Source organism: Balaenoptera borealis (assembly GCF_965194805.1).
Source record: "Balaenoptera borealis genome assembly, chromosome: 4".
In the NCBI taxonomy this organism is placed as follows: Eukaryota; Metazoa; Chordata; class Mammalia; order Artiodactyla; family Balaenopteridae; genus Balaenoptera; species Balaenoptera borealis.
This window is the reverse complement of record NC_138861.1, coordinates 53,798,964-53,822,209: the sequence shown is the minus strand read 5'-3', so window position 1 is coordinate 53,822,209 and position 23,246 is coordinate 53,798,964. Positions and strand designations below refer to the sequence as shown.

The window sequence follows — 23,246 nt, the reverse complement described above, 5'->3', positions numbered from 1 at the left end:
ACAGCACAGGAGCAGGTCCAGAGCTGTGGCACATGTGAGGGAAGACCCTGTGCTCCCCCTCAAGGGCTCACACAGCGGTAGGGAAAAGAAGAAACATCTCCAATCCTTTGCCTATCACCATGACCTGTTGTAAGCATAATAATTCCAATGCCTCTGTACCTCATCCCTCCTCAATGAAAGGTTCAAAGAACGCCTAAATTTTCCTTTGAAACAAATAAAATCACACAAAACCAAATACAGCTTAGATACCCTGGCTCATGAAACCTAGCCCAAGATCAAGTTAATGAAGGCTCCCAAGTGACTATGGGAAGAAGAGAAAATGGGCTTGTCAACCTGGTACAAAAAGGCACATGGGACTTCCCTGGTGGCACAGTGGATAAGACTCCGCGCTCCCAATGCAGGGGGCCTGGGTTCGATCCCTGGTCAGGGAACTAGATCCCACGTGCATGCTGCAACTAAGAGCTCACATGCCACAACTAAGGAGCCTGCGAGCCACAACTAAGGAGCCCTCCTGCCACAACTAAGACCGAGTGCAACCAAATAAATAAATAAATATTAAAAAACAAAAAAGAGGCACATGTTCCCAGAGTCTCTTAGTAGAAATACACATATAGCAATTTTGGTTATAGTAATACTATATCCTGGGCTACTTTTGCCCATTAAACCATCTCAGATGGTTAAAATACAAACTTACTTATCCTAGTTTTGTTTGAAAACACTAATAGATTAACAACATTTTTAAATTTGGAGAGATTCTGTATTACATTTAAAGTCCCAACTCTCTCCCAAACCAAAGAGGGGACCAAGATCTGGTCGATAAGTGACACACTCCAATTTACTGAACCAGCTGGTACTTGGGTCTCTTTGATCTCAGGTGAAGTAAGATTTTACTGTTAGAACTATTCAGAAATACAGTCTGAACTTCTTATCTTTTAGATGAAGAAAATGTGTCAGTGCCCTTTTTAACATACCACAGGGTAATTTCAGTTCCTCATTCCATAAAATAATGGGAGAAAGAAGAACAGAGTCACTATGTATCTGCCAGTAATAAAAAAAAAAAAAAAAAAAAAAAGACAATAAAACTGAAGGATGGCGATGAGGATTCCAAGCCACAAAGACTCAGTTAACAGGAGATAAGCTACAGAGAGGACTTGGAACACGCAGGCAGGGACTCCCTATGACAAGCACGTGGCTTTCTTCACTCAAGGCCAACGTCTTTATTAGATCTGTACAGCAATAAGAAGCAATGAGACCCACCTTAAGGACTTCCATCTGTCTTTCTCTATATGGTTTTCAGGTCCTTCACTCTCATAGGAAGCCAAGTAGAGAGCTACAATCAACCAAAAGTACAAATGCATTAACGCTGAAGCCTTTTCCTGATACATTACCCACCTCCATCCATCCCCCATTCAACCTGAACCAAACCCTACAGCAAAACACACTCTTTAAAATATCAAATTACAACCGGGGAGCTTTAAGAACACAGAATACCACACTTTGCCCCTGACTGACCATCTCAACAAAACCCCAAGGGCCTCTTAGGCCAAAACGGCACTTGGTTAACTAAGACAATTTATGAGGCAAAAAAAGCTTAAAAAGGCAAGCCACAGGATGTGATCATACGCTCACATTTATATTCTTTATAAAGAAGGGGGATGGGAAGGGGAGCCTTTCCTGCTGGCTTTTTTAAAAGACATTTTAGCAGGTAAAAAGTCAGGTTTTCTAGGCCAATTTTTCACTCTTCTAATGTTTTTCTCTTTAATATTAAGTCAAAAAGAATTCCAAAGATTTAAAAGCTTGTTATTAATCCTGTTTGTAGAGGTTAATAATCAAGTCCCCTCTGGAATGGGTCATATTAATTCAAAATGTTCTTTAGTCATTATCACAAACACTACCAATCTACTAGGAGAAATAGTTAATAATGCTATTGATTTCTATAATATTAGGATGTAACAGATTAATATAGTCAATCCCCAAGTCTTTTACAAACTTTAAATTTCTGGTCAATTTTTTTTGTACACAGTCACTGTTTCTGCCTCAAATTCCCTAATGTTTTAACAGGTTAAGACTTTCCACTGTTTGTTTTGACAAACAGCAGGGGCTAGCAATTGTTTTGTTTTTCAAATTACCTTGAATGTCAACGTATCATGAAACACCTTTTTTCTTCATTAAAGCAAGCCTAAACAAGGGCAAATAATCCTTCAATAACTTTCCATTTGTGCCCAAAGCTCTGCAGATCTAATATTATAAAGAATGTTTAAACACAGAAACGTACTGCTTATCGGTGAATAGTGAGTGCCTGACTCAAATATTTTAGGGATAAATCATACGGTTTTCTGTGCAACAGAAAATTCTTAAGATGGAATAAGTCAGAAGACAGGCCTCATACTACATGAGGAACCAGGCACCAAGCATTTATATGCTGATTTCCTGATCGTAGGGTCTGTGGATGCTGGTGGCGGCCCCGGCTGAACAGGCTACCCACCATCTTCACTAAAGACTGGTATTGTGAGCAGGTACTGTAAGATCTTCCGGTCCCTCTCAAATGGACACTCCACTTGCTTCCACGTCATGAATTCACTCACTTGTTTGGCCAGTTCCCAAAATTTCTAGAAAAGAATAAAATGAAAGTTGAATTTAAAGGCAGTTATCAAAAATCATGAGCTTGGATGAGATCACTCCATTTAATGTTCTCCTCTGGCTTCTAATCCTCTGAACTCCACAATTTTCTTAATTTAATAAAAATTAGCAATAGATATTTGCTAGGTAGAGGTAAAAATTTACTCAAGTACCTCTGGATAATAATTTATAATAATGGTGCAGCTAATTTATTCTAGTCAGCATTGCTATCTTCTTACAAATTAGTAGGGAAAGAGAAAACTTGGCTCGAGAAATTCAGAAGCAGCTTAGATGGCCTGGGCTCTCTACAGTGGCTGGAGAAGCTAGTCCTTCTCTGGGCTCAGATCTTGCAGCCTTACCTCAAAGTTGACATGGCCGTTGGGAAGGCGGTTGGCACACCCCTCATTGAGGAAATAAATATCTTTGATTAAAAGACTGAAGAATGGTATCACAATCTAGAGAAAACAAAAAGCTCTGGTTTGTTTTGGGCAAATACACATTTAGACTCTCATCAAACAATATAAGAAGTTAATGAACAGCATTGACTCTGGATTACAGAATGGACTATAATTAATTAAGACAGGTACAGTGTTTTCTTTGCCTCCCATGAGAGCAGTTTCCTTCTTTATATAGTTTTGCATAACATGAAAATGCTGTTATAATAACCAAAATGCAGCAAAGATGGGTGGCACCGGGAGGCGGATTGGCTTCACCTTGTTGCTAGTTTCCCCCATTTTTCTCAGGGCAATAGCATATAATCAAATCTGAGAGTTCTAGCTATAATCAAAGAAAAAAGATCTAAAAACTCTTACTTTTCATTTAGATAGAGCAAAATATTAATAGAATACCTGCCACTGCAGGTACTAAGAGCTTAAGATGTGTGACCCATCTCTCTATGAGAATCTGTACTGTTTTTATCATTTAGACATCTACATTTTAGATGAACTTTTTCTTAGAGGAACATTTTCCTTTCCCTTGAAGATACTGCTCAAGATAACGTGAGAGCTCAGGGTTTTTGGTAATAGTTGCCATAAACTTCCTGTTGAGTAAACCTGGCCTTCTTGTGACAGAGCAAGTAAGCACCTGTTCTCATAGGAAATCACCAAAGTGGTACCTTGCACAATATGTTGTGAGGCAGGCCCAGGTGAAGGAGGAATATAAATGTGCAAATTAAAATTAATGGTTGTTTAAAAAACAATGAGCTTTCTTTAGTAAGACTTTCCTGCCTCACATCTTTGGTTTGATATGGTGGTATTTAATTAATTAATCTAAAATAATAATCTGTAAGAGAGTACTCTAAATTCTACGAAGCCCAGAATGAACAAAGAACAAAGCTCTTTGTTCTTCCACTTTGTAACTTCCACTTTCTCTCAAACACTGACATGCTTTTGAAGATTCTAAATGTGCTACAATGTAAATAATGCTGCAGACACAAACCTTGGACCTATGTTGTTTACCCAAGAGCAGGTTTTTGAAGGTTCCCTAAGCTTATGACTCATGTGGTACACCTATACTAGATGAATGACAGGTCTGGAAAACATACATTTTGGCTCATACGCAAAAACATTAAGTATCAATTTTCACTTCTAGAGGGAAATTCAGATTTTCCACTAAAGTCATTTAAAAAAAAGATAGGGATTTCCCTGGTGGCGCAGTGGTTAAGAATCCATCTGCCAATGCAGGGGACATGGGTTCGAGCCCTGGTCTGGGAAGATCCCACATGCCGCGGAGTAACTAAGCCCGTGCGCCACAACTACTGAGCCTGCGCTCTAGAGCCCGCAAGCCACAACTACTGAGCCCATGCGCTACAACTACTGAAGCCCGCGCACCTAGAGCCCGTGCTCCGCAATGAGAGAAGCCACTGCAATGAGAAGCCTGCGCATCACAACGAAGAGTAGCCCCCGTTCGCCGCAACTAGAGAAAGCCCGCACGCAGAAATGAAAACCCAACACTGCGAAAAATAAATAAATAATAAAATAAATAAATTAAAAAAAAAAAGATAGGCTTTGATTATTTTTTGTTTCGTTGATCTCTGAAGATAGCCAAAATGAATCTTCAATTTCGACAACCCTTTTGAATATACTTTTAATTATTTGCTATTGTCTGGAAGTCTCTAAACTGAATTTGTAAAGATCCCCTCTTTACCTTCTCCTTCAAATATTACTGACTATATCTCTATTATTTCTCTCTAAACAGCCATGGTAACAAGGATAAAAGCACTCCCAACTTCACTTCTTTGCAAGACCACTTGTCACTGGGGGGTGCTGGGCTTTGGCTCTGCTAGACCTCAGCTTAAAATGTGGTTCCACAACTGACTGGACGTACAAGCCAGGAGTCCGCCACCTGTGGCCCGAGGGCCAGCCCACCTCACCGCCTGTTTTGGAATGGCCTAGAAGCCATAAATTTTACATTTTTAAATGGCTGGGGAAATATCAAAAGAATAATATTTCATGAGCATGAAATTAAATGAAGTTAGAATTCCAGTGTCCAGACAGCTTTACTGGAAAACAGGCATATGCTCATCCCCTCACCTGCGTACCGTCTATGTCTGCTCTTGTGCCACCACACCTGAGCTGAGCAGTTGCAACAGAGACCGTATGGTTTACAATACCTAAAATATTTAGGATCTGGCCCCTAAGAGAAAGAGTTCGCCAACCCCTGGTATAAGGCTAAGAAAGCCTAGTTTCCTCGTCTTAAAGTGGGAACAGTACCCACTGACTTGTGGTGAGGATTAAATTCAACAACACAGGTTTGACCTCAATTCAGCATTCCCCCAAAACCAATGGGCCCCATACAAGGGGACAAGTATTACTGATGTATCATCATAAGGAAAATGAGGACTGAGTTATTATCAAGATGCAATATCTGCCTAGTGTAACAGCTTTTAAGCAAGAACTTTACTTCTGTGCTCTGTTCTGTAGTGCTGGGCTGTGGGATTCATGTGGTGCTGATCACATGAATCATTTTATATACATATATATATATAATGGAATAAAGAAACTATAGTATATGTACTTGTATGTATATGTACTATATATATGTATATATATGTGTATATATATAAATATACAGACACACACACACACGCATACACTACAATTTCTTCATCCATTCATCCATCAATGGACATTTAGGTTGTTTCTATATTTGGCTTTGTAAATAATGCTACAATGAACAAGGGGGTACACGTATCTTTTCTAAATATGTAGTGTTTTTGTTTTCCTCAGATAAATACCCAGAAGTGGGATTGCTGGACTGATCCACTATTAATTGTCTGAACCACTCTTCCAAGAACACAGCGATAGAAACAATCTCCCTTATGATAATTCCTGCGCTGTTCCTTATGCCCATGTGCCAGACAGAAGTCTCACAGTCTTCTTCAACTTATTTCCTCAGGGATGGTTCCCTTCAGGTGTGCAGCCCCTACATAAATCTACCACTGTAAAAATCAGGAGGGCCTTCCCTGGTGGCGCAGTGGTTGAGAATCTGCCTGCCAATGCAGGGGACACGGGTTCGAGCCCTGGTCTGGGAGGATCCCACATGCCGCGGAGCGGCTGGGCCCGTGAGCCACAACTACTGAGCCTGAGCGTCTGGAGCCTGTGCTCCGCAACAAGAGAGGCCGCGACAGTGAGAGGCCCGCGCACCGCGATGAAGAGTGGCCCCTGCTTGCCACAACTAGAGAAAGCCCTGGCACAGAAACGAAGACCCAACACAGCCAAAAATAAATAAAATAAATTAAAAAAAAAAAAAGTATTAAGTCAGCCACCTTGTGCAGAGTGTAAATGTCTGTTTTCCATTAAATCAAATTACTCTCCAATGCTATTAGTCACCTTAACATAGGACTTAATATTTACTGCTTGAAACGCAACTATGACACGTTACAAAATAATCATTTAAATAATGCGATAATAACATTTGCAAAGTTCTCCACCAAGTTCCCTTTCCCTCTCCTCCTTCCACCCTTCCTTTAGCACTCCCCTTCCCTCTGTGGCAAGTGGTAAAAATGTCTACAGCACGCGGCCTTGCTTTCTTAGATCTAAACTAAAAGAAGCTCGGTATGGTAGTTCACATTTCAGTGCAACACATGGCAACTCTACTATGAATAAAACTCCTTTAAACACATACCTTCTCTCTGCTGCTATGAGCAGTTAAAGACCTTTGTGCCGCCCCACGAAGAGCAGTCCGATAATTGTAGAAATTGCTTGAAGGGTCCATCTGATGCTGCAGACAAAAGAGAGGAGAGTATTAACTACACACTTCTCACCTGCAGAAAGTTTACGAGACCTTACTTTTAACGCCACATAAAAAATTCCAAATAATTCAGGCGCAAAATGTTACGTAACAGCAAAACAGCAGCTCCACATACCTCAAGAACATCAAACTTGGCTGTCTTCACTTTGGCCCAAGTTTTTTTCAGTCGAGAGACTGGGCTCATATTCATGCCAGCTTCCAATTTAAAATGGAGGGGGAGAAAAAGAAGGTGGAAATTGAGAAATAAGAGAGGTCATTCTAACCTATGTTCTGAAAAAGTGTTCATTACTAAGTGGAAGGAAGTTAACTTTATACAGAAAACCTGCCAAACGATTTTCCAGAGTAGTGGTCCCATCTCATACCACCACCCATGTCTGAGAAGTCTACTTGGTCCACATCCTCATGATATTTGGTTCAACTAGTTTTCTTAATTTCAGTCACTCCCATGTGTGAAATGCTATTTCACTGTGATTTTCATTTTAATTTGTATTTCTCTGATGACTAATGATGTAGAGCATCTTTTCATATACTTACTAGCCATCAGTATATCTTCTTTTGTGAAGTGTCCAAGTATTTTGCTCTTTTTTTCACTGGGTTATTTGTCTGCTTAGTATTGCTTTGTAGGGTCCTTTATAGATTCTGAGTACAAGTTCTTTTTTAGCTAGATGTATTACAAATACTTTCTCCCGTGAAATGGATTGCCTTGACATTTTCTTAACAGTACAAGAGGGGAATTAAATAATCTTCTATTACCTAGACTGTGGATCTTTCAGGTCTTTGATGTAGATGAACATCTGTTCACTATTTTCATGGAGTAAGCCAGATAGAGACCTGAAGCTTGGCCAGTATTTTTATGGGGGAGACAAAGGGGAAAAAGAATCTTTTTAATGGAAAAAAGAATTGGTGAGAGGAGGGATTTATTAGAATCAAAATTATTGAATTAAATTTGGTAGGTTCTCTGGCTTCAAACTGACCCTGACTCTGAAGAGTCAGGCAAATATTCAAATATTTACTGAGTACCTAAAATGTGTAGCATAGCCATATCATTTATCATATAAATTAGAATATTTTTTAATGAAAGAGTCATTAACCATAATTGTGGCAAGAAAACAGGTATGAACAGGGACTGCCCTATGTTTATAGAATGAACAGTCACTGGCATTAAAATCCCCATGATATAGAGGAGGAGCAAAGTTTATATGCTAGGTTAATGAGGTCGGCGGATGGTAAGTACTAGTGACTTGGGTAGTCAGAAAATGTTCCAGTTTCTCAGGCTGCCCTCTTCTCTTGCTGATGGAATCATTTGATTTAGTCTCAGATCATATATTTCTATAATGCTTGATACACAAGCTACCCAAACACTTTCTAAAATCCTTAATTTAGGCACGTATCTCACATATAAGCCTTTATACATAAATATTCAGATGAGGATAAACTGACTAAATGTATTCCATGAATTCTTATATACTTAAAAAAAGATTATACATACTTGTACCAATTTGGATATTTAAAGCATTCTGGACATTCTGAAACAAGTCTAGATTAAACAATACAGTTTTCATTAACAAAACTGTACTATCTGCAAACTTTCAGTGGATACATTTCACAGGATCTATAAAAATAAAGGACTCATATCTCTCAGAAAACACTCACAGATTATTGCCATCAAGGAATTAAAGTTGCCAATGTTAAAACACTCCCGAGCTACGTCAATGAAATACTCAATCATCCTTGCTCGGTGCTTCTTCTTTACAGGCTGTATAGAAAGAGAAAAAAGAGGGCAGTTATCCAACACGTAGACCCAACAGATGTAAAATAAGTATGAAAAGATAATATAGAGGGCTAGAAGAGAAAATTCATTTTCTCACCATGCAGATTTCTGTAGCAACCAAGTAGCTGAGACGATTAAACCATTCCACGTAAGCTTCTAAGTTTCGTGTTTTCTTCCGTTCACTGTAGCAACTCTATAGAGAAAGTAAAGTGAGCAGATGAGTTGGAGAAAAAAAGGGTGTATTAGGCTCTCATTTTTTTCAGATGTGGGCCTTTATTCTCAGTGTGTGAATTAGGAAGGCTTTCTAGGATGAGAGTGGGGGTTGGGAGGGGAAAGAGAGAGAGAGGGAACCACTAACATTCTTGCCTCTCCTTACAGAAATATCAAATCTCTTAGTATAGCCCAGTGAAAACCCGAAGGTCTAGAAATCTATTCTGCTGCATTCATGACAGTGCCTTCTCTCCTAGGAAGCTAAGTTACTCTCGGGGGGAACTGTCCTCAGAAGCACAATTCAAAAAGAAAAAAAGGGTCTTGGCTGCATTCTAAAACAATCTTGACTAATTAATGGGGTATGAATACCAATTGCTGTCCGCACAGCATGGAGAAGCTGAGAGCGCAGAAGACTAGAAAATTTTCTCTTAAAATTAAGTCTAGGAGAGAATTTTGGAACTTTGTGTAGCAAGAAACTAAATATCTTCCAAGGTAGATAAACGGAAGCCTACATCATCCTGGTCTTTAGTAGGGTGAGTGACATATTGTTCAAAAACAAAAAGAAGTTAAGCTCATCTCGCAGTTCAAGGCCAAACTTGAACAGGTTAATTACACCCCTCTTTCCTTCCTTCCAAATGAAACAAACAAATTTCAAAAAAGTCCACTAGCCTCCTATTGCAAAACCTAATCTTCACTTCCTGTACTGAGCAAAACTATTCTAAGGGCGGAAAACAGCTGCTGCCCCTACTCCCAAAGGGGGGCTTTCATTAGTGGGTGATGCAGTCTTTGCTTAACAATTTGAAATACTTCCTGGAGGTCACTGGGGGAAAAATTTCTTATGTGTGTGTATACCGGTTTTACAGCCCATGCCTAGTGTCAGTTTCTTTCCATATGGGCTGCATCAGGCAACAAACCTGTCATGAGGGATTCACCTTAAAACAAAAAGCAAGGCAGTAAAGACCCATCCTCAGCACACTGGATGTGCATCCTGTCTTTACAGCCCCTGCTATTGTTGAATCATGAGCAGAGCATCCTTTCGTATTTTCCTTCTGACTTAATCTGCTAAAACCATTACCCTTTTATCTCCTACCTTCACCACCACAAATGCCTGCACCTACTTGCTTATTAAATTTCCCAATAAGGAGGAAGAGAGGTTAAAAGTTGGCAGTAGGGTAAGAATATTGTCAAGGCACTTAGAGACCAGGCTCAAGAAAAAAATGCAATGAATCAGATATGGCTAATGAAAAACAAAAAACTTTTTCTTAAAACCTAAAACAAAATTGTTCCAACTTCTGTCTCTTGTACCCACTATCATAGACTAAAGAATCCCATTGCCAATTTCAGGGCTGACCTCTGGGTAGACCAATTACCTTGTCATTGTCCAAAGGGTCCTTCTGCACAAATGCCTGAACAAATTCTTCTGGGCCAATATAATTGAGCCTCTCCTGAAACACAAACCCAGCAGGTCAACAGTATTAAACAAAAGGAGAAGAAATGGTCTTTCTGTTCTGTCTACTGACTTTTAACACTACCCTCATTTTTTAATGTAGCTTGTGAAATAAGCCTTTAACCCTCAAAACTGTCATCATCTTCAAGGTCTGAGCAGAGGCAGTTTTCTGCTTGGGTCAGTGCTACACTAGAGAGTAAAAGGCTGAGCGAGTTATGGAGAAATTAACTAGAGGGGGAACATGAGGCAGGTCAATAAACTCTTTCCTCTTCAGTTTTGCTTAGTACTTATTTTAAAGTGAACTCCCAAAATATCAGAAATAGTCATATTCAAATGTCTAAGCAAAACACGTTCCAGCTATTTCATAGATTATTTCCCATTTGGATTATTCTAACCTCTCCCTTGACATTACTGCTGACAAACACACTGTCTGGTTGTCAAAGCAGATCAAGTGTGGGTTATAAAGGACAAGGATGACCATGGCCTTACTAGCTCTATGTGAGTCAGCTGCTGGGCCAACGTGTAAGGGTCACTGCAGACAGTAATAATGTCCCTTTGTATGGACTGTGGCTTGGTCTTGAGAACCGTGAGCCGATCTGTCGACGTGGAGCTGATTTTTGCCAGGACCTCCTCATACTGGCTGAGCGCAGCAAGTTTGCGGATTAGACACTGGATCATCTGCTGGACGTTCTTCCTATATGTCTGCCAGGAAACAAGCAAAGGATTACCTCCTCACTCTGCCTGTCTATTTTCACCGCTACGCAAACTCAGAGACTCTGTACTTCAATGCTTTTACCTTCACGTTGGACAACCACCTTGGTCGAGGGCAGTTAGAGGATTCAGCTTCGCGCTAACAAGTTTAAAAGAGACACATACACATAAGGTGTCTTGTCAGACTTGTAAGATTTAGTTCTTTTCTCAGGCTGCTCTTGAGAGTACAATTCAAGTTGGGCCATGAAAACACTACAATGATGATTTAGATGAGCTACTGAGGGAATCCAGTATAATAAGAACCACATATAACTAATGTTCTCTGGGCTGGCATAGGAATGTACTAGTTTTCTTTTAGTAGGTTAAAATGTGTTGATCTCAAGTCAGAGCATTCTTTTCCTAATTCTTTTTCTTTAGGGTCCCCTTCTAGATTTTTCTCCTTCTAGCATTCCCAATCTCATTAGTCTAAAGGTACAGACAGCTACTTAATAGAAATACACCATCACTTCCCACTCAGCCCCCAACCACCTTCCTGACTTCCACATATAACGTGAGTTACCACCAAAACAAAGCAGTGGATATTCCTTTTTGGCATCTGACTTCCAGTTGGTTCATGTCCATTTCTTTTGCGTTCATGAGTCAGTGCTAATGTTCACCACCAAACTCTTCCACATGGCAATTCTACCCATAATGCTACTACCAGGTAACACCTTGTTTGTTACTACATCATGCTACCGCCACAATACTTAAGAGAAATTGGTTTTAAAGCAATGTGTGTATTATAGATAAATGTCAACCTCTTGACTTTTAAAATAGTTGTTAAGTCCAAGAAAGAGCTCCACAATCAACCAATTCCTAAGGTAGAGTTACATGTGTTAAATTAGGGTATTCTTTTATTCTTCCTTTTTCAGGCAAAAATTGCCGAACTAACACTTATCCTTCTGGGTAAGCTGTGACGACTGTTATCAAAGAAAGCCACACAGGCTGCTTCAATGCTAACGTGGTCCTTAGATTAACAGCTCCAAAGGAGGACAGTCCTAGTGAATTTACAGATGAAAGCCCTATGTCCATGCTTTACTAACTAATCAGCTCCTTTTAAAAAGGTACCACAATATCATTTTCTGAGATTAATTATCTGAAAATTAAATGGCATCTTACCTACAAGTCTAAGAACCATCTTTTTTTACAGAAGTAATTTGGTTTACCAGAGCATATTATAAAATTTTAAATGAATAGATATTTGCATACTTAAGCCAAGGAAAATTAAAAACAGGAGGAAATGATCAATTCTCATATAGTCAAGGCTAAAAGGCACACACAACCTTCTTTCTTTTCTTCTTCTCTACTTGTCTGGTGTATATTCCTCTGAGTTCTTTAAACTGGTCCATTAGATGACCTTTTTCCCCTCTACATTCACAGACCACCCTAAAGTCACTAATGAAATACCTAAGTGTTTAAAAAATTGAGCCTTCAAAGAAGCTATCTTCCACACAGCATTAAGGTTATCAGTTTAGAAGATGGTATCTATTTGGTAATATGGTTGTCACTCAAAGAAAATGCCTCTTTCTTTGGAATTCGAAGCAGTTAAGGCCAAATTGAGGGCTATTTTAAATCCCTCGCTGGGGGTGAGGAAAACGGGTGAGGAGGGTCAAAAGGTAGAAACTTCCAGGTATAAAATAAGTAAGTCATGGAGATGTAATGTACCAGATGGTGACTATATAACTATATATGGTGACTATATAGTTATAACTATAGTTAATAACATTGTATTGAATATTTGAAAGTTGCTGAGAGAGTAGATCTTAAAAGTTCTCATCACAAGAAAAAAATTTTGTTAATTATGTAAGGTGACATGTTAACTAGACTTATTGTGGTGATCATTTTGCAATATACACAAATACTGAATCATTATGTTGTATACCTAAAACTAATAGAATGTTACATGTCAATTGTACCTCAATAAAAATAAATTAATAAAAATAAAATAAAATCTGCATCCCTATTTCCCTTGCTTCTTCTACATTCATAATCTTGAGTTACATAAAAATCGATGAACTTAAAATGATTTCTTCAGTCTTCTGTCCCAAATGTCATAATAAATGCTCCCCGGGTGATTCTGACTGCAGCAAAGCATATCTGGTGAAAGACTCTTATTCTACACTTTAAAAAATGCTTTTTAGGGAAAGAGGTAGAGTAATGTATAGTGGAGGATTCAGCTAGTGAGCAAAACACAGCAAAATATGAGGAGAACATGTACGCAATAGGGTATAGGGGAAAAGCTATTCAAGTAACAAAGAACGTGAGTGTGTATGTGTGCGTGCGTGTGTGTGTGTGTGAGAGAGAGAGAGAGAGAAGAATATGTATGTGTGTGACCTCTTTAAAAAGCTTGCTGCTGCCACTTGATTCCATTCGAGAAACCAAAGCTTCGTGTTGCTAAGCATGCTTTTTTACTGAATCATGGATTGCCAAATATGTACTTATTCTTTTTTATAACTTCAAGTGCCAGTGACAGTAATTACCTGGCAAATAAAGACAGAATAAAGACGGGCCCCTTAAGGAAGAGAAAATTGCATTGTACCCACTATAGTCATTTGTCATGTAATTGAATCATCAGTTTCATTTCGGGTTTCTTGCTGTCAAGTCCTAATAAACCTCTTCATTTTGGGCAAATCCTTAGGGGGGAAACATATTAAGCCATACTATGTGGAACTGTTCTAGCAGATTCAGAAGAACTCAACTAAATTGTGTAGAGGGCACACCTGGATCCACTGACTGCCAAAGAAAATCCCTGAAGTCCCAGGCAAGAAGCAGCAAGTCCCAACCCAAGTGCACACTCCTTCCCAAGGAGGAAGATAACTTTTCAGTGGAGGGAAATATTTTTTTCCTATTCCAGTAACTGATTAGTTTGTTCACTCATGCATTCATTCATTCATTCATTCAAACACTCCTGAGTGCCTATTGACTGCCAGGCACTGGGCCAGGAGTTAAGGATGCTGTCTGAACAAAAGGAGCACAGCACGGAGTCTAGTGAGGAAAAACAAGTCATAAAGAAAGTAATTACTAATCACAGAGTGCTCTGAAAGAAAGGGTGGTGAGAGCCAGTAATGGGGGATGACCATGGCTGGGGAGGCCAGGGAAGGTGTCTGCAAGGAAAGACACTTAAGCACATGGCAGATAAGTGGCCTCCCAAGCACAGAACTGAGGAAAAGAGCATCCACCACAAAATTTTAGGGCTGAAAGGGACATTACTACAGGGAGGTTACCTCTATGATTTAGAAATGAAGGAGGAGCAGAGACTTTCGGGGACTTGCCAAAGCACTCAAATCAACCACTGCCAAACGTGGACCCGATTCTGAATACTGTCTAGAAGTGACTGAAGGAATACAATCTCACTGGAAAACCCAACCTGATCACGGCAGGTGACATGTCTCCACTCAAGCCCTAGGCTTATCTTCTCATCTCTTTTCACACTCAAAACCGTCTGAAGATCTCAGGTTTATCAAGGATTTGTTATTAACACAGGACGGTTGATAAGAAGTGCAGGCACAAGGCTATCTGGTCCCCATGCTTGGTTCCATCCAATTCTTGAGTGGCTTGATCCTGTTAAAAAGAGATCGGAACCAATCTGGCCAACACAGATAGAAGTGACCCCCCTCATGGATTCCCATGACAAGAAGGACAAAAAGCCATCCATTTGGCATTGTATCTGAAAAAGATTTTTAAGGTGTTCCTTTTGGGAAAAACAAGTTGTCATTTCTACCTTTTAAAAAGGCCACAGAAGGAAGGGACTCTGACTGCCACATCAAGTACTGAAATAGAACTTAACTGAAAGGAAGCACCGCCTGACTTAGAGCTCAGCCTCCACACAAGAAAAAGCCCTTATGATGCCACTAATCTTTTGAGCAGCTTGCCATAAACTTAGGTCACGGAGCCAGCATTGACCCTGCCAAGCAACACAACAGCTTCCCTTCTAAGAAAAGATTTACTACAAAACTGTGATGCTTAACTTTTGCCTTTGTGAGTGACGGACCTACCAATTCCTACCTTGCTAGAACCTGTTACACGCAAACTAGCAAAATGATTAGAATAGTCATAACTTGCAGAAGGACTCAGGGAACCACTCATTCAGCCTTGCAGAAGTAATGGCTCTCTTGAGCACCAGTGTTCAATATAATGTCATAGGGGAAGTGTAAAAGGGTTAATTCCATTTTCATGGAAACATAATGTGGGAAGCAAGTGTATATTTTTCAAGTGCTAATCTTATATAATTTGTCTGATTTTTTTTTTTAAAGTTAGGGGAAACAGTATTAAAATGTTTTCACCAGAAGTAGACAGACTAGATAGGTGTCTTGTTCCGTGATCTTGACAGCACAGCACTGAAAGAATGATTTCTCCAGGTAGGTTATTCATAATGGGAAAATGCATTTTAAGATGGATGAAACAAGACATCACAGCCTTTGCCAAATGCTTCATCTACCTTTTTCTAACACTGTATCTGTGCCTAAGTACAGAAACTACAAAGATATCCTTGCCCAACAAGCCTCAAAACAGAGTAACAGCCTTCCAGGACTGCTTCAAAGAGGATAACCTCGAATTTGTCACAGCTAGGTAGCTCAGTTGAGGGAAGTGATATTTATGAAAGATTATCTAACAGATTTACTTTCCATCTCCATCTAAGTCTAGGTGCTAAGCCTTGAATCAACTTCCAGGCACAAGACTTGGATCCTTTTTTCTTTGTCTTCTCCACTCCTAAAGAATTACCTTTGCTAATTTATATATTAATCTTATGGCCTCAGTTTTTATCAAGGAGCATTTGTTATAAACACTATACAGAACAGTTTCCATGATCTCATTCATAAAGTCCTTGCAGGAAACTTTTTTAAAATTTCATTTAATTTAATGCTTTGAAGGATTACTATGCTTTTTCTTTTCTGACAGTGAAAATTACATAACCAACTGTATTTCCCTTTTACCTGGAGCTTACAGTTAAAATACAGCAATCTTGTCCTACTCTACTGATTCTCAGTATTAGCACATTTGTTTTCTCCCTTCCATGATACAAACTCTCTATTTCTGATTTATTAATATATTACTTATTACCTGTTAATACATAAATATGTTATTTTACATGTATTAGTGTTTATATCTCCTAATGTGATATTTATAATCTAACTTGCTAGGTCAAATCTTTTTGGAAGGAAGAAAGTTATCAATAAAATAAAATGAAAACACACTTGCATCATGAATCCTGTGCTTGAGTTGACATGAACATACCCCCAAATTAATCACATAAAACTCTAGATCACATCCCTTTGAAGTGGGATTGTATAATCATCCCCCTTTGACACACCAAACAGACCAGTATGCTATGGAGAGGACTTGCCCAAAGGCAACAACAGAAAAGAAGCAGCAGATGCCGATGCATAATTTAGCACCACTTCTCACCAAGACCCTGCCTGGAAATTCGAGTAATTGTACTAAATCCAGGTTACCAACCTCCTCGCCACTGGCTATTCGGTGAGCCAGATCTTTTAAGTTTCTCATCATTCGTTCATCCCGAAAATCATAAGGAAACGTTTCTGTCCATTCTGTCAGGAGTTGAAGAATCTTGGGTGCAATTTTTCTTATCTGATTCTAGGGAGAAAAAGCAAATCAAATTCAGTGATATCTATCAAATAAATAATTACGAACAGGGCTAATGGTAAACTTCTAGTGCAAAGTCTTTGGGGTTAAAGAAGACTCTAGTCTTTGGGGTTAAAGAAGACTCTAGTCCCCCTTTCCCAAGTCAATGTCAAGTGCTACCAACTTAAGGCAGGACGGAGGGATCTTCCATGGCACTAGATTTATATTTGTTCTTCATACCTTTCCAATTCCCTCTGCATAGCCATGATACCGTTTATGGACCTCAGCCTGGGGAGAAGCTATGGTTACTTGAGGAAACCAACTTCACAAAATCGAAGCCATAAAGCTACCAAACTTAATGGAAAAAAACGTTAAGTTCAAATAAGGTATCATTACCTTATCACCACTAGGGTCACTTAGTCTCTGGTGCTCAACACATAAGTGGCAAACTTTGGCCATTAGCTCATACGGATGCATAAATAACCGAGAACTCAGTAGGAAGGTAAATATGTACGTTCTCTGTGGCAAGAGAAAAAAAAGTCATCATGGTTATATTCTCTCTGAAACTAGTATCTTTCCTATATATTATACATCATATATCACTAAGTTCTCTTTAGCAAAGTTAAAATGCTACAGTTTCAAAAGTGACGCTTACTAGTAGTAAAACAACCTAAGATGGATTTCTCCTTTACCTTGTGATATATATTTTCCCTTAAACCATACTAAAAATAACAGAAGTATAGGGTAAGTTTAGCTACTAAATTATTCACAGTACATTTTTACATCCATCCTCTGGGAGCCAGGATACCAGGACATATAACTCAGTCTAGTAAAGAAGAATGAAATTCAGCCCAGGGAGATCAATCTAACTTAAATATACCACCCGTACAGAATCTTGTTCTGTGTCCAAATACTATGGTAACTCAATGGAAACCAAAAAATCACCCAACCCACATCAGCTCAAGAAATCTCCAGTGGGTCCAGTATGACACACTGGAGCATTTGTGTGCTTGTGTCAGAACATTCAAAGACAGACTTTCAAGTAATCTATTTACTTGCTCAAAGGCTAAGCAATTTGATAAAACATAATATCACACTATATACTTTTCTTTAACCACAATGTCTCCCCAGAAGCCAGTAATGAAGTAAAGCTTATTTGTTACAATAGTTTCATACTCCCAATAAGAAGAAAAATTCCATGGGTTTTTCTTCCCCTTAGGTGCCTTTTGTAGCTCATAAACACAGGGCTGAACAAGGGATGCCTTTTACTTTTGATTAGAAGTTTTCCCTGTGTGGCAACATATTTGAAAATGCTACGTAACAAACCACACACACACAGAGATACCTCAGTAAGAAACATTATGGTGAACTACAGTGGCAAGCACAAACTACCCTCTGCACACCAAGGTCATTATTATATTTATAAAAACATTCGAATCTAGTGTCTGGATATTTTCATGAAATCTTTATCAACAAGCAGCTGTTGCATAACAGGAGCAGGCGTACCACAAGGGAAGGGGGAAGAAACATCACGTGCCCCAGAAACAGAAAACCTGGGTTTGAACGTTGATGCTGGGAGTGAGACCATGTGCAAATTCCTCAACATTCTGAATTTCAATTTCTTCCTCTCTAGCCTCTTGGAATTGCTATAAAGACTGAGAAAATGTAAACGAATTCCTTAAATTAGAAAGGATTATCCATACAAATGTCAGTTATCAAAGTAAAACATAAACAAGCGAACCTGTCATCTGATGTCGAATCTATAAAGAATTGCATCTTGAATGTAACTCTTGCTCTCTTTTCTGTGAAGTTTCCCTGTGTAACTTCACTTTTCTCAGCACAGTTTTGGAAACCAAAAAGGCGCTAACCATTCTAGGAGTATCTAATGTTCTCTGGCATTTCTATGTAAGGACCAAGGTATATGCATGAGTCAAACCTTACAGGTATTTCATTTAGATGGTCTCTGACTGACTACAATGTGATACCAACCCTGAAAGGAAAACTGATACACAGACATATCATATCCAGGCTCAATCTGATCTCAAAGCACTCAATAATCAATATGCAATTTCTTATTAGAAAAATTCTTAGGAACCCGGATAGAATTCTGCAGCATCTAGGGTCCCTGTCTATTCTATTGTAAATTCTGCTGGATACCAAGGACGTGTTTCAGGGGCACATGGATACCTACATCCGGATAGTAATCCACATTAGGTACTAAGTGCTGGATGAGTGCTTCCAGAGATCCGGAAAGGAGGTTGTTGTCATGGTAATACAACCCTCCACAGCTGTCCTCTGCAGACTGATAGAGGTTTCGGTTGTAACCACTGCTGTCAAACATTGCTGAAAAGGGAGGAGTCTGAGGCATGCTTTCCTAAAATGAATAAAAAAGGAAAAAACAGTGTCAGTAATATGCAAAAGAAAAGTAAATTTTAATAGGCATTAGGCTTTCATAATCACGAGGAAACAGGCAATTTTTAAAATAGGTTAGGTTCTGATACAATCTGAGAACCCATCAAGAAGCAAATTGCTCTTTGAATAACACATGTATGCATATTTTTGAGTACCAATGTTATCCAATAAAATACCATAAAACACGTGGATCAAAGGCTCCAATCTGTACTTAAATTCAAGTCTCTGGCTGCCGTGTTTAGATATCATTCCTTCACATTCGGTTATGAAGTCAGGGAGGGGAACTGAGCTTTAAATTGCTTTAATCCCCTGAGTCAAGTATTATCCTAAGGTGGAAATGTGTAGGCCTTCAAAGTTGGATGGGAAGAATTACATAACACTTAAGAAATACCAGACTAGCATTGGGCATATGAGAAGATAACCAAAACAGAAGTTGAAAAAATGAAATTGTAAAAGAGGCCTAGAACCAAAGTGTGTGTGTGTGTGTGTGTGTGTGTGTGTGTGTGTGTTTATAGATGCACGCATATATCAAGAGATTTAATGCTGACTCCCCAGCTTTCACTGGAAGATCGGATGCTATTGATTTTCACCCCTTTGTGTCATATTCTTTTGGGGTGGAGAGCTCTATAAAGCCTCAGTTCTCAGTAAACACACAGGCTGAGAAAACACCTGATTTGGGGAACAAGGAGCACTGCCTTCATCTGTGTGCTCTGCAACTCACAAAGCCCTTGTCAGAGGATGTTCGGTAGAGGCCAAAGGCTGTTAAGTTATTACTTGGATTCCTAGGGACAGAGCTCCCGGCCCCAAAAACAGGCTCCGGTTTCTGGCAGCACATCTGCACAATGGAGGCATTCAGGAGGTGCAGAGAGTGAGGGCTTCAGAGGCAAACAATGAGGGGAAGCCAAACCCCAGGGCTTGGACTCACAGGGACATGGTGTGCAGAGGCTGCAGGAGGACACAACCTGGGCTGATCGCTCTTTTCAAGATGCTGAAAGATACCTGCATCCAAAAGGGGGAGGGGCGTGGGGCCTGTCTGAGGAGGTACATCCATTACTCCAAGCGCATCTGTTCCGGTTCCCACTAATGGGGCCCACAGCATCACAATGTGTGCGCATGCCTGGGCAGAGGGGGGCCGGGGTGGGGTGCTGGGAAAAAACAACGTCCATTATAAGGCGACTTGGCAGGTGAAAGTGGCATTTAGGGAAAGAAGCATCAGCAAAGAGAAACAGTAAAAAAAAAAAAGCTTCCGTATTTTGTGCTCTGTCCCGTCCACAAACCAATGCTGAGGGAGAACATAAAAGGATCCAGCACAGAGAAAGAAAGACATACATCATATGATATCACTTATATGTGGAATCCTAAAAAAATGATACAAATGAATTTATTTATAAAACAGAAACAAAAGACTCACAGACAGAGAAAACAAAGCTTTGGGTTTACCAACGGGGAAAGCGGCAGAGGAGGCGGGGGGGATAAATTAGGAATTTGGGATTAACAGATACACACTACTATATATAAAATAGATAAACAACAAGGACCTGCTCTATAGCACAGGGAACTATATACAATATCTTATAATAACCTATAATGGAAAAGAATCCAAAAAAGAATATATATATGTATAACTGAAACATTTTGCTGTACACCTGAAACTAACACAACACTGTAAACCAACTATACTTCAAAAAATAGCTACAGGGGCTTCCCTGGCGCCACAGTGGTTAAGTATCCGCCTGCCAATGCAGGGGACACGGGTTCGAGCCCTGGTCTGGGAAGATCCTACATGCCGTGGAGCAACGAAGCCCGTGCGCCACAAGTACTGAGCCCACGTGCCAGACTACTGAAGCCTGCGCGCCTGGAGCCCGTGCTCTGCAACAAGAGAAGCAACCACAGTGAGAAGCCCGCGCACCGCATCGAAGAGTAGCCCCCGCTCACCACAACTAGAGAAATCCTGCGTGCAGCAACGAAGACCCAACGCAGCCAAAAATAAATAAATAAAAATTAAAAAAAAAAAAAGCTACAGATGGGAAGAAAGTGAGGACTGAGAATCACTCTGTCTGGGGAGACTTGTCACTACCAGAGTCATCAATGCCATCCCTCTCGCTTGGGCAGGACATGGTCATAATGGCCAAAGGATCAGGAACTGAGAATGTAAATGTTAACACAAATGCTCCCCACTTAGTTGCTAAGACCTCACACATAGGAATCATGGTTAAATGAATAACTCAATGTTAACATTGTATAAGGCAACGGACAAAGTATGTTTCTGTCCTCTTCAAATTGCCAGTTTTCTATGAGTATGTTTCATGTGCAATATCATCTTTACAAATGGGTTGTCCCTGGTGGGAAGAAAAACAAGAGCCTGTCTACCCTTGCCCTGAGAAACTCAAAACGTCCTTAAACTGGGACGCCAGGACCTGAGACGAGAAACACCTGAAAGTTACTTCTTCCAGCCTGGAAGGAACCTTCCCTCTGGATGTGGTTTTCCTGCCTCTGGCTTAAAAAAAAGCTTTAGATGGTTAAAACCACACAATATCCTTGGTATCCAGGATGACAAGTGGAACTCACTCTATTCATGCCCTTGAAGTTGTTTTTCTTTTTGTTTTTCTGCCAAGAACCATGAATTTTCCTTGATTTCTCCACTTACTCATTACTACTGAAACCGTCCTAATATTAAGTTGCTTTGGGGAGAAGGTTGGCCAGGATTTGGGAATTTCAGAAAAATCAGAAAATGTTAAAAGTTCAAAAGGACCATAGAAATCAAATGGTCCAAGATGGAAAATAGATTGCATTTCACTTCCTACCTGCCATCAATCCAAAGTGGTTGCCAAAAGGCCGGATGAAGCGTGAGGGCTCAAAGGCTGTAACCGGGTGGGGAACGTGTGCTAAGGGATTAGCAATGACCGCAAAACAGTCACAGAAGAAGCCAAGGCCCAAGCGTCATGACAATCAGGTCCACTCTCCTCTGTCCATCAGTGTGCAAACTGAGACCTTGGGCAGTGAGGTGAAGTGACCAGGCTAGGACCACACAGCCACGTGGCTACAGTGCCACGTGAGCCCCACGGCACCCCTCTGAATCTTGCACCCCTGCTGCCTTTGGTTGATTGACAGGAAGCAGTAGCCACAAAAGAGTCACAAGTCACTCAGAGTTCCCTTGAAAAGAATCAGCACCAAAAGCCACCAAATATTTGTACTTATAATCATTTACTCCCATAAAGGATCTGGACAAGGACCCAGATTTAATGAAGCCCTAATCTAGGGCTTAAGAGCTGTGAAAACTTCGGAAAGTCACTTACTCAGCCCCTGCCCCCAGGTATGTTTTTCATCTGGAAAATTATTTCCAATTTTCCTCACCCCTTCCGAAATTCTAGATGACAACAAAACTATCAATTTTCTTTATAGCGAAGTTAGAGCATTTTTAGAGCAATGGCACAAGGTCTTTGTATTGTTCCTTGGAAATGTGTCACAGGATTTCTCTGCGGAGGCACAAAATATCAACAACCAAAAAAAACCCTCCAACTAGGAACCAAAAGAAAATACTACGAATAGCAATGGACACCAAACCGAGATAAGTTAATTGAGGTTACAGTTTTGAACTTTTAATGTTTAACCATAAAATGAAAAGCCTGTCAGTCTGTCCCAAATTGCAGGCTATTAGAAAAATTTACATGTTTTACATGTTCTACATAAATCCTTGCCCCAAAGATGTACGAACGTCATTAATTACTCTTATTAAAAAGCAACACTATCAACAAAAGTATTTAAGCTACTGACCTTTGCAATCAAAGCATAGTCCTATCTAGACAGAGACTTCAGAAATTCTAATATACACTTCTTCATATTTTATTTTCTTTGAAATTGGGGTGCACATAAATAGTTGATTGATAAGAAAACCTGTTTAACTGACAGTCTTTTTTTTAGCAATATATAAAATAAAAGAGCATCTTACAATGGATGACATCTTAGATTCAACGAAATACAGTAATACTTGCTTGTACGTACTTTACAGATTTCCAGTAAAAAAGATCTGATGAGACAAATGACCAAAAGAGAGATCATGGATCACGGTACATGTAACTAATTTCTGGACAATCTCGAGCAAGTGGCCAGTCTAACCATTTTCCAGAAAGATCAACTGCCTTGTGTAATAGATGCATTTGATAAACAAGGGGAAAGGTCAGCAGAATGGCACAGAAAGTACTG

General features: G+C 39.7%; 1 protein-coding gene across 7 annotated transcripts in view; it reads right to left on the bottom strand.

Moving 5' to 3' along the window:
- Nucleotides 1–23,246, bottom strand: part of RASGEF1B (RasGEF domain family member 1B) — a 555,837-nt gene that overhangs the window by 2,445 nt on the left and 530,146 nt on the right. For 2 of the 7 annotated variants that reach the window (XM_082389354.1, XM_082389353.1), the window contains 11 exons: nt 18,823–19,005; nt 17,028–17,150; nt 16,506–16,643; nt 10,788–11,000; nt 10,222–10,296; nt 8,739–8,834; nt 8,524–8,626; nt 6,986–7,065; nt 6,745–6,840; nt 2,979–3,074; nt 2,486–2,609 (listed from right to left, as the gene is read on the bottom strand). In XM_082389354.1, coding sequence (XP_082245480.1) covers nt 2,486–2,609; nt 2,979–3,074; nt 6,745–6,840; nt 6,986–7,065; nt 8,524–8,626; nt 8,739–8,834; nt 10,222–10,296; nt 10,788–11,000; nt 16,506–16,643; nt 17,028–17,150; nt 18,823–18,999 — 1,321 coding nt within the window. In that variant the 5' untranslated portion in view covers nt 19,000–19,005. Of the gene's footprint in view, nt 1–1,257; nt 1,331–2,485; nt 2,610–2,978; nt 3,075–6,744; nt 6,841–6,985; nt 7,066–8,523; nt 8,627–8,738; nt 8,835–10,221; nt 10,297–10,787; nt 11,001–16,505; nt 16,644–17,027; nt 17,151–18,168; nt 18,287–18,822; nt 19,006–19,968; nt 20,142–23,246 lie in introns of those variants that run through there. The other 5 variants (XM_082389351.1, XM_082389349.1, XM_082389355.1 and 2 more) reach the window with 5 other exon arrangements.